At 43.1% G+C, this 12,627-nt stretch overlaps 1 protein-coding gene across 1 annotated transcript in view; it reads left to right on the top strand.

Moving 5' to 3' along the window:
* The first annotated feature begins 262 nt into the window (after positions 1-262).
* Positions 263-12,627, top strand: part of bicd2 (bicaudal D homolog 2 (Drosophila)) — a 39,857-nt gene continuing 27,492 nt past the window's right edge. The window contains exon 1 of the mRNA XM_062052529.1: positions 263-918. Within this exon, the coding sequence (XP_061908513.1) occupies positions 685-918 (234 nt within the window). The 5' untranslated portion in view covers positions 263-684. The remainder of the gene's footprint in view (positions 919-12,627) is intronic.

Below are 12,627 nucleotides of genomic sequence, written 5' to 3'. Positions count from 1 at the left end.
AAGTCAAAAAAAAATACACAGCCTTGTTTATGAAATAGTCAAGTTGTATTGAATAGGCCCAACATAATTTTTAAAGATTTAATGTTCATAGTTGTACATTTTAAAATGTTTTTCACATTTTAGATCATAATATTTTATCTATTTAATCGGCTTTTATTTATTTTTAAAAAAAAAAGCTTTGCGAATACAGTTGCTATTTAATTTTCAACCTGTAGATAGCAGCACTGCACTGATCTAGTTGCATTATGCATGGCCGCACGGTTCCATCAGAACAGCGCAGTGTGTTTTGGGTTTTGTAGTCTATAACCAATTGAAGTCTATACGTGAGTGGCGGAATTAAAACTACATTTCCCTTTCCGTCGAAGCTCATTCGAATGCCGTGCGGGGGCATTTTTTTCCTCTCGGCTCGATTATCTCAACTCAAGTTTCGTCTGTCAGCTTCAAGAATAGAACAACCCAGGAAAAGTAATTGAGAATGGAATGGAAGCCGCCACGTCCAGCTGGAGGTTCGGAGATGTAAAATCATGGTGGTAGAGCACAGTGAAGTCCCAACAATGCGCTTCAGAAGCAGTACAGGGCAGTGATTCCAAGTCCTGCTCGCCTTCTCCCCTTTCACTCCCGCGGCTACTTTAGCAAAGGGCTGGGTCCCTTTTTTTTGTACAGCTGCGGTTCGCCGACATTTCCATGGAGGGCCAGGACTACCCCGAAGCGGTGCTGGTGACGGAGGCCGGGCCGCAGTGGCTCCGATCCGAGCTGGAACGACTTTCTCGGGAGCTGCGAGAAACAACGAAGGAGAAGATCCAGGCGGCGGAATACGGACTGGCGGTGCTGGAGGAGAAGCAGCAGCTCAAGCAGCGATTTGATGAGCTGGAGACGGAGTACGAGTCGGTCCGGCAGGAGCTGCATCAGCTAAAAGAGGTACTATAAGCTTTTATAATATAATATCTAGTAATATAGTATTTACAGTGCCAGAGGCAATACTGTGTTGTCCCACGGACGTGAACGTCTCATTGGAAAACCACCCCGTTTGTATGCGTACCGGTATGTCTAAATCTCGCTTTGTTTTAAATTATTTACGTTTTACCTCTATTATTTAGAATACACTCTCCCTGCAAAGAGCTATATTTAGACATTTAACAAAAAAACGGTCTTTCCAAAAATAAAGTACAGTAACGCAATTTAACAATATTAATATTTACACTGCGATGGTTTGCCTCCCTTTTAACTAAATATAAGAAATCCCTCACTGTTTTGCAAGAAAAAAACTCCAACAATCAAGAAATTATTGTTATCATATCATAATTATGATTGGCTCGTGTAATAGCCACCTATTACATATTGTGCAGGTGTTACGAGTGAGGCTAAAATTGCCAGAGATTACACATGATTATTTCCCAAATGTTTGAAAGCAGCATATGACCCTTAGAGGGACAAGCGGTAAAATATGGATGGATGTGAATGGATAGTTTCCTCACCCTGATGGAGCACCAAGTGCTGTCTGTACTTGTTCCAGGTATGCAATGCTGTGTTCTGTGGGGTTTAGACACTTACTTTGTAGCAAACCTGAAATGATAATCCGAATCAGAAATAGTTTATTAATCCCGAGGGGAAATAAACATTTTCAGCACAAACCCATTCAAGATCAGACAAACATTACAGGGAGACAGAACAGGATCGCTGACGGGTCTGCCAACTTCCGGCGCCCCTTACAAAAAAGGTGAGATACAGGTAAACAATGGGGCTGGGGGGGGGGGGGGGGAATCGGTCTAAGCCTGGGCCCCAGACTGAGGCCAAGGGAAAAACGAGGCCAAGGGAAAAAACAACTCATAGCCATAGCACACATCCCTCTTACATGTGTGTAAGAGGGAAACATCAAAGAACACACAGGACATTAAAGACATTAAAAGAGCAGAGCTGATGCAACCAGCCACTTCTACATACAACTATGAATAAAAAGTAAAAGAAACATATACACTGGGGTGGCCTCTGCGGTGTTCCACGCCATCGTCTGCTGGGGTGGAGGGCGCATGGCCAGAGACAGGAGCAGACCCAACAAAGCAACCAAGAGAGCCGACTCCACTCTCGGCCGCCCACTAACTCGACCAGTGTCCAGTCCGCATGGTTGAGCGAGGATGCGTCTAAGGAGACTGAGGTGTCCGATACCTGCTCATTCAGCCAAGACACTGTGAAGCCTGTCCGTCCCGGCACTCAGTGCTAGCTCCGCAGCGCTGTCTCTTCATCTGCATCTCCTCCAGTCTCTCCAAACGGACTCTGGTGTGGCAGAAACCGATAACACGGCAGCAACAATTAATTTGATTAGAAAAAAGCTGCGATTTATATTCTGTTGTTTTGATTAATAGTTTAATGAGTGTAACTAAATAAAAAAAGTATCAAAGATAGAGTGGATTGCATGCCCTAAACTTAAAATGCACAAACAGAGTAGTTTTCATACCGCCACATTTTTATTTATCTTAATGCACATATGTTAAAGGCCTACTGAAATGAATTTTTTTTATTTAAACGGGGATAGCAGATCTATTCTATGTGTCATACTTGATCATTTCGCGATATTGCCATATTTTTGCTGAAAGGATTTAGTATAGAACAACGACGATAAAGATTGCAACTTTTGGTATCTGATAAAAAAAAGGCTTGCACCTACCGGAAGTAGCGTGACGTAGTCAGTTGAACATATACGCAAAGTTCCCTATTGTTTACAATGATGGCCGCATGAAGTGAGAGAGATTCGGACCGAGAAAGCGACAATTTCCCCATTAATTTGAGCGAGGATGAAAGATTTGTGGATGAGTAAAGTGCAAGTGAAGGACTAGTGGGGAGTTGAAGCTATTCAGATAGGGAAGATGCTGTGAGAGCCGGGGGTGACCTGATATTCAGCTGGGAATGACTACAACAGTAAATAAACACAAGACATATATATACTCTATTAGCCACAACACAACCAGGCTTATATTTAATATGCCACAAATTAATCCTGCATAAAAACACCTGCGTGTTTGTTATGCTAGCTCCTAGCTCCTCTGCTAGCTCCTAGCTCCATAGAACACGCCAATACAATTCAAACACCTGATCAACACACACAATCACTCAGCCCAAAAGACCGTTTACCTAACCCAAGGTTCATAAAGCTTATATATTTTTAAAAAGTTACGTACGTGACGCGCACATACGGTCAAGTTATCGAATGTTTAGCAGCCAAGGCTGCATACTCACGGTACCTGATATTCAGCTGGGAATGACTACAACAGTAAATAAACACAAGACATATATATACTCTATTAGCCAGAACACAACCAGGCTTATATTTAATATGCCACAAATTAATCCTGCATAATAACACCTGCGTGTTTGTTATGCTAGCTCCTAGCTCCTCTGCTAGCTCCTAGCTCCATAGAACACGCCAATACAATTCAAACACCCGATCAACACACACAATCACTCAGCCCAAAAGACCGTTCACCTAACCCAAGGTTCATAAAGCTTATATATTTTTAAAAAGTTACGTACGTGACGCGCACGTACGGTACGGTACGTGTTATGCTAGCTCCTAGCTCCTCTGCTAGCTCCTAGCTCCATAGAACACGCCAATACAATTCAAACACATGATCAACACACACAATCACTCAGCCCAAAAGACCGTTCACCTAACCCAAGGTTCATAAAGCTTATATATTTAAAAAAAGTTACGTACATACGCAAAAAAAAGCCAAAGCTGCATACTCACAGTAGCACGTCTGCGTCTTTGTCATCCAAATCAAAGTAATCCTGGTAAGAGTCTGTGTTGTCCCAGTTCTCTACAGGCGTCTGTGTATCCAAATCAAAAGTCCTCCTGGTTAGAGTCTCTGTTATCCGAGTTCTTCCATCTTGACTGCATCTTTCGGGAATGTAAACAAAGAAGCGCCGGCTGTGTACTGTTGTGGCTGACTACGTTCGAAAAATACGTCCATTTCGCACCGACAACTTTCTTCTTTGCTTGCTCGGCTTCCTTCTCCATAATGCAATGAACATGATTGAAACAGATTCACGAACACAGATGTCCAGAATACTGTGGAATTATGAAATGAAAACAGAGCTTTTTCGTATCGGCTTCAATGTGGAAGGCATACCCGTGTTCGTCGGGCTACGTCACACGCATACGTCATCCTCAGAGGCGTTTCGAACCGGAAGTTTAGCGGCAAATTTAAAATGTCACTTTATAAGTTAACCCGGCCGTATTGGCATGTGTTATAATGTTAAGATTTCATCATTGATATATAAACTATCAGACTGCGTGGTCGGTAGTAGTGGGTTTCAGTAGGCCTTTAAAAGTGCAATTTCAATGGTGACGTTGTGTATTTATTGTGCATTACGGTGTTCCCCTCATTATTTACCATACCTCCCTGCTTGGCACTCAGCATCAAGGGTTGGGGGTTAAATCACCAAAATGATTCCCGAGCGAGCCACCGCTGCTGCTCACTGCTCCCCTCACCTCCCAAGGGGTGGAACAAAGGGATGGGTCAAATGCAGATGTTAATTTCACCACACCTAGTGTGTGTGTGACTATCAGTGGTACTTTAACTTAACCTTAATACAGTGTATAACAGTGTATTTTGATTTACTTAACTGTTGATATAACTTATCTATTTTTACTTTGTACTTTTTTGTACACCTTTTTTCTTTTACAATCCCATTCCATTTTTTGTAAAATGTTTTCTTGTCTTTCTTTTTGTAGAAGCTGTTTCAGGAAGAAACACACAAAAATGTCAATGTATCTATACTGTCCTGTGCCTGTGCAAAGCCAAACATCTACTTTTTTCTATTATTATATTAAAAAAAAAAAAAAAAATCATGGCAAGCAGAAAAAACTTTATTTCAACAACTTTTTATATATATTTTGTTTTATATTTGTTATATATTGTATATATTATATAATACTATAATATATCAGTATAAATTATATACTGTATATATAATATGTAAATATTACATATATGTTATATTTTATATTGTTACTATGGTACATTTTTTGTCTACTTTATACCTTTTGTTTTCGCCCTGTTTTTGTGCCCTTGTGTGCACAATCCTTTCCATCGTTATCCTTTCCAGCCTTTGTAAGTGAGCTACTGTGTGGAACAATTTCCCTTGTGGATCAATAAAGTTTGTCCAAGTCCAAGTCTAAAAAAATTCCCCTAAAATGCACATTGAGGCTACAAATTGGCTTTTATTTCGATTACTTGAGCAAACTAATCGATGAGTAGCTGCAGCCCTAATAACAATAATTATAATAATGCACTTAAAAGTTCTACACATTCCTCCCACATCCTGAATGACAACAGCCCTCTGTACCCTATAGTCACTTCCCTTTGCAAAGGAACCACTAGTTTGTCTGAGTTTGATAGTTTTTGGTGTAATAATCCACAGTTTTGTTGAGTATTTCAAATCATTTGGAAACACTAATGAAACTGGTGTTAGCATAATTAGCTGTTGCAACACGATTTGGTAATCATCGTCCCCGTATGACGTCTTTCATGGCGTAAATCAAAGTAATTTGACTCACTGCTGTGGCTCATTGTAAATCACGGTCTCATGATGTTGACCTACTTCCCTATTGAGTGGCGTGACTGGCCGGGGCCTGGTGTCAAAATCAATTGTTAGGTTTTTATGAAAAAACGGTTGAATCATTGTGTTGTGTTGTGTTGGGACAGTTACGGACAATTCTCAGCTATTCTGTCTATATTAATATTTTCACAATTACTAAGTTTGTATAATGACATTTTTTACCGGCCCGAATAAAGTTATTGGTGTTTATGGTGGTCACTCATCCTGTCTTGTCAACACGTATGCGCAGCGAGCGTGTGCACATATACAAAAGCAGTCCATGAGAAACAACAAACAATTTGTTGTTATGGTAGACTATACACTCAATTAGGGCTGGGCGATATATCAAATATACTCGATATATCGCGGGTTTGTCTCTGTGCGATATAGAAAATGACTATATCGTGAGTATTCGAGTACACGTTCTCACGCAGTTGCTTTTAGCTGCGGGCATTACACTTCAGGCTTTTTTCACTCTTTCTTGTCTTTCCTTCTCACAGAGACATAAAACAAGCGCACCTTGTTACATACGTCACATACTGTCGCACATGCAACGTCATACGCCCTCGCCAAGCAGAGAGGTAGCGGCATGGTTAAAGTTAGCTGTAGCAGGTGGTGCAAGCGGAGCGGTGCGAGTGGTAATACAAGAGAAAGAAAGATGCGTCTTTGGTAACAAATGGAGGAAGAATTAATTCCCAAGAAAAACAGCACGGGGTCCATCGTCTGGTGGTGGTTTGGCTTCAAGCGGGAAGATGTTGAACAGACAACCGTAATCCAATCCATCCATCCATTTTCTACCGCTTATTCCCTTTGGGGTCGCGGGGGGCGCTGGAGCCTATCTCAGCTACAATCGGGCGGAAGGCGGGGTACACCCTGGACAAGTCGCCACCTCATCGCAGGGCCAACACAGATAGACAGACAACATTCACACTCACATTCACACACTAGGGCCCATTTAGTGTTGCCAATCAGCCTATCCCCAGGTGCATGTTTTTGGAGGTGGGAGGAAGCCGGAGTACCCGGAGGGAACCCACGCAGTCACGGAGAGAACATGCAAACTCCACACAGAAAGATCCCGAGGCCGGGATTGAACTCACGACTACTCAGGACCTTCGTATTGTGAGGCAGACGCACTAACCCCTCTTCCACCGTGCTGCCGTAATCCAATCCAATCCACATTATTTATATAGCACATTTAAACAACAAAAATGTTTCCAAAGTGCTGCACACCAATATTAAAAACAATATTAAAAACAATATTCAAATATTATCCTTTGCTCCATCAATGACTAAATAAAAACAAAAAATAAATAAATATAAAACCAATATAAAACCAATATAAAAATAAATATGATTAAAAACTATTTTAAAGGGTAAACCAATTAAAACAGTAAATAGAAATCAAAATTTATAAAAAACACAGAGGACAACAGAGGACAGAGGACCACACAACTCACGTAGTGTTAAAAGCCAAAGTATAAAAGTGGGTCTTAAGACGAGACTTAAAACACTCCACTGTGGGAGCAGTTTGAACGTGGAGGGGCAGAGTGTTCCATAGCTTAGGGCCGACCACAGAGAAGGCCCTGTCTCCCCTGGATTTAAGTCTGGTCTTGGGCACCACGAGCTGGAGCTGGCTCTCGGACCTCAGAGCGCACGCAGGAGTGTAAATTTGGATGAGGTCCGAGATATACTGAAGGGCCAGTCCATGTAAAGCTTTAAAAACAAACAGCAAGGTTTTAAAATCAATTCTAAAATGAACAGGAAGCCAGCTAAAGTGGCACTAAAATGGCAGAGCTGCCAGAATCAGACCTTAAAAGCAAGTCATTAAAAACCTTTAAAAGTGCAGATTCAGTACTATGCAAAGCTTTGTATCCAGACTGAAATAGATCTAAAGTGCTATTTTCATCTAAAAAAGGCTGCAGTTGCGCCAAAACACATTTCTCCAAAATTTTTGACACAAAAGGTAATTTGGAAATGGGCCGATAATTTGACAAACTTGTAGGATCAAGACCTGTTTTTTTGATTAAAGGCTCAACAACAGCTCTTTTACAAAAAGAGGGCACACTGCCAGAAATCAAGCTGCTGTTGATGATGTCCCTAACAGACAAGTCAATAGAATACCAGACTTCTTTAAAAAAGCAAGGGGGGACTGGGTCTGTGGGACAGGACGAGGGTTTTGGTTTGTCAACTATTCCTATAAGCTCAGGCATGGACACAGGCTCGAACTGACAAAACACAGCCGAGTACAATAGAATAGAAGCAACCTTGTCGTTAAAAAAGCAGAGAAATGTTTCACAAATTTCACTTGTCATCTTCATTGAAGTGGCTGGATTCGTATTAAGAACACAACTAATAGTTTTAAAAAGAACACATGGCTTGCTGATGTTACGTCTTGGTCGCATGGCTGCGCTGGTAGCGTTCCTTCCAAGGCAGAAGACAAGCAGGAGGAGCGTGCAGGTAAGATTAAAGTATTTTTAATAAATAAAAGGCAGGACAAAAATACAAGACTGAGGACGTTAGCAAGCGTGGAGCTTAACAAAACACAAAATGCCACCAAGGGTGAAAAACGAATGCTAGCGTGTACAAAATCAGCGAGGAGAAAAACCAGGGGAACATAAATGTTGCCTATCGCAAACATTGACCCAGCAACTATTGCTGGATGACAGGAAACTATAAAAGGGAGTGATTAACCAAAACACCTGGTGGGAACACTAATTGCTAAACTAAGACAGGTGAGGAGAATCAGTGTCCATGGAAACCAACAGTAAACAGGGAAAGAGGGTGCACCCAGGAAACAGACTAAAACAGAAACATTACCAACATAAATCATGCCATGATCCGGGTAACGGATCATGACATAACCCCCCCCCCCCTTAAGGGACGGATCCCAGACGTCCCAAACTAGAAACCCCTCCCCTACAAAAAAAACCCAGAATAAGTCAAAAGTCACGGGAGGGTGGAGGGAGGACTTGGTGGTGGGCCGCCAGGCCATGTGTCCCCGAAGCCACCAGGGACAAGCAAGGTGGCGGCGGCGGGTAGATTGTCGCCGCAATCTTCGTGGCGGGTGACCTCTGAACGGCCATGTCTGTGGCCGTTGAGGAGGCGGACGAGACTGACGCCAGAACCTCAGCAGTCTTTGAGTCCTGCACCCAAGTCCGGGGCGTCGTTGCTGTTGGCGCCAAAGGCGTCCATGAATAGTCCAGAGATGACGAGGTGGGCGGCGCCGTGGTGCGGCCCGCCGGACACGAGGAGGTGGGCGGCGCCGAGGTGCGACCCGCCGGACACAAGGAGGTGGGCGGCGTCGTGGTGCGGCCCGCCGGACACGAGGAGGTGGGCACGTCGTAGGTGAGGCAGGCGTGGAAGCCGTGGGAGGCGGCGTCGCCGTGGAAACAGGAGGCGGCGGAGCCAGAGGCGAAGCAGGCGGCTCGTCTGCCGGCGTGGGCGGAGCCAGAGGCGAATCAGGCGGCTTGTTTGCCGGTGTGGGCGGAGCCAGAGGCAAAGCAGGCGGCTCGTCTGCCGGCGTGGGCAGAGCCAGAGGCGAAGCAGGCGGCTCGTCTGCCGGCATGTGGATTTGCCTCCCCTCAGACACCGCCTGCAGGCAAGTGTCCAGAAAGGCGCGAGCCGCGCACACGCACAAGGCCAGCTCCCAAGCTTCCTAGAGCCCCCCCCCCCTCAGGAAGCAGATTCCAGATGCTAGATGGAGCTGGTGGGAGGGGGGCGGTTGTGCGAGTCCAACGGGAGCAGAGGGCACGGGCGGGTGGGCTCTAGGAAGCTTGGGAGCTGGCCTTGTGCGTGTGCGCGGCTCGCGCCTTTCTGGACACTTGCCTGCAGGTGGTGTCTGAGGGGAGGCAAATCCACACGGGAAGAGCCTGGTAGTCAACGTTGGGGGGAAAGTGTCTGTGACGTCACCGCGCGACAGGCACGAGTCTCGGCGGCACTTGACGAGATCCCAAGCATTGTATACATCGGAAAGGTGGGAGTTGATCATACCAGGATTATGTTGACAGGCCGAGTGAAGGGAAGATGCCTGTGGGTAAAGTGCTGAGGAGGACATCCGGGTGGCTTGCGAGTGGGGGAGGAAGCGGCTTTCTGCGTCCGTCAACTTCGCCAGAAGTTGCCCCCATGCCACCATAGCGTTGGAAGGGAGATCTTCTTCTGACAGCTCCGCTTCGTCCTCGCACTCCCATGGCTGGGTGTCCGCTCTGAGCTCCAGGAGGATATCTTGCTTGTCCTTGTTGGAAAAGAACACTTCGTCTGGCTGGGTCAATCTGTTACGTCTTGGTCGCATAGTGCGCCGGGAAGCCACGGAAAGCCGGGCAAGGAGTGCCCTAACTCTCACCAGCTGGCCGCCACGTTTGCCGCGGCGCCGGTGACGCCTTCGCCGGGGGAGAGGAGCCAGGGGGCGGGAAAGGAAGGCAGGAATCCGGCTGGGTGAGTACGGCGCCTGGGACTTCGAAAAACCAACATCAAAATTGACCATATCCGTGAGAGAGGGACAAAGATCCAACAGCGTTTGGCGATCATACACAAGCAGTGAGTTGACAGAGACGACAACAGACGCGAACAGCACAAAAACAAACAGAGCTGACAGCGAGAGACGGCAGGCCAAAGCACATACCGGCGCCATCTTGGATTTCCCACAATCTGTAATATATAATATGTAAAGTATGCGGCAAAAGCGTTGCTACAAACAGTAGCAGCACTACTAATTTGTAGCATCATTTGAAAAGTCACCCGCTAGAGAATAAAGAGTGCTTGAAACTCTGCATGTCAACATCTGCGGCCCAATCGAGCCCGGCGTCTTCCATTTCCAGATCAACACTGTATGAAAAAAATAGTCAAAAACAGGAGATAACGTCCGCAGTAACCTACCACATAGCGAAGGACATACACAATTTGATTTCCTGTTATGCAGCTAATTTTTATTTTACAGTTTTTTAAATATCTTGTGTGACATCATGCACAAAAGTGCACTTTATTTGTTTTAAAATATTGTAGTGGCATTCTGTACAAAAAGTGTTTTGTTTTTTTATTTAGTGTTGTTTTGATATGTCATCTTAGTGACATCATGCACAAAAGTGCACTAATAGCTTGTTTTCAAATGTCTGACAATCTTGCACTTTCTGTTTTAGACATGACATGAATGTTTGTGCCACTGCTTAATAACCGTTTAATAAATACAGTTTTGGTAAATTGACTTAGTTATGATTTCCCTCTCTGCATGAAAGTTTAAAATTAGCATATTAATGCAGTATGAACAAGAATGTGTTACTGTAGACACATAGAATCATCATACTGGTGTGATTATATGCATCAAGTGTTAATTCAAGGCTAAGGCAAAATATCGAGATATATATCGTGTATCGTGCGTGACATGGCCTAAAAATATCAAGATATTAATCGCCCAGCCCTACATTCAATGATAGCTAACACTAACTATCCAAATCACTATCATTAGCTAACAACATCCAAAACTAATGCACATGTTACGTACGTACACAGTTACATCATTACGTCCCAGAAGCCTTAAGAGGACGGGATACAATGCTTAAAATACAGTGGAAAGTTAGCATTCTAGTCTAGACATCTGTGTAAATGTTGCAAATGTAATCGCCCTGAGAAGGCAGATGTTTGAGTTATACAGATACGAGGACACAACTTTGTTCTGGTCACGTCTGTAATGACTGCCAGGAACAAATCAAACACCAAACATGTACAAGTACACAGTATTGCAACAAACATTCATAAAATGCACTCCAGCATTATCATATGAATATACATTCAAATAACAATCGAGTAGGTTCTCCATTTCTTTGCACTAATAGACTTTACCTTAGTGTAACAGTATTTGAAGATGTCTCAACAAGTAAATACAGAGGTTCACCCAATACAGTAGGCCTATATTGTTTGAGTAACAAAAGTCACTTATCCTTCTTTAATATTAAACAAATTACACTGTACTAGTCCCAGAAACTGTAGTAAATACACATTTCAGCAGAAATATACACAGATAATAATTAACTACGCACAGTACCTTTCTATATATTGAAACTACAGGAGCTAGTAAAGTTACAGACATTATTTGTTATGTTTAAGGCTAAAAGTAAAACATTACCAGCAAATTTACCAAAAATTTTTGTCATCACTTCTGAGAATGAAGAGCATAGAAGAAAAGCTCATTTCAAACGTCACTATTCAAGGACAACTTTAAAACAAATGTGTATATCAGGTGTGGGGGTTAAACTATGGAATTCTCTTTACAATGAGATAAAAGATTGTAGAAATATATTCCAATTGAAAAAATATGTAAAGACAGAACCATAAGATCATATGGACAGCCGTAAGTGTCTACATTTTTCTTTATATTTATTATTTTACTTATTTTTTGTCTGGTTTTGTATCATCCCGTGAGGTGTATATTACTTTTTTTGTTCGGTTTGTACTTCATGAAGTTTTGCACTTGTTTTTTGTGTGTGTTTTTTGTTTGTTTTCATTATATTTGGATGTATTTGTTTGGTTTGTATGCTTGTGAATCTGGGCTATCCATGAAGTAAGACTACTTATTATGTTGAAGGGGGCAGGAAATATAAGATTTTCTTCATCCTGTTCCTTCTCAAGCATCCATCCATCCATTTTCTACCGCTTGTCCCGTTCGGGGTCGCGGACGGGACAAGCTGGAGCCTATCTCAGCTGCATTTGGACGGAAGGCGGGGTACACCCTGGACAAGTCGACACCTCATCGCAGGGCCAACACAGATAGACAGACAACATTCACACTCACATTCACACACTAAAGCATAGGTGTGTAAATATGTGTTCAGTTGCTAAAGTTTAATTGTCTATTGATCAAAAATGCACATCAATGAAGGAGATAAATAAAAAATTTAATGAAATATATTTAACACTATTGATGCACTTAGCATCAGCTTCGACAACGACAGTGCAATTAGCTTTAGCATTAGCTTGGTCATGTATAAAGCCTCGTCGACTGAAAAGACACATATCATAAAAATATACCCTTTCAAACAATTT

Source organism: Entelurus aequoreus, linkage group LG01, assembly GCF_033978785.1.
Source record: "Entelurus aequoreus isolate RoL-2023_Sb linkage group LG01, RoL_Eaeq_v1.1, whole genome shotgun sequence".
Lineage (NCBI taxonomy): Eukaryota > Metazoa > Chordata > Actinopteri > Syngnathiformes > Syngnathidae > Entelurus > Entelurus aequoreus.
The sequence above is the reverse complement of the archived record's forward strand: the minus strand, read 5'-3'. Positions and strand labels throughout refer to the sequence as shown.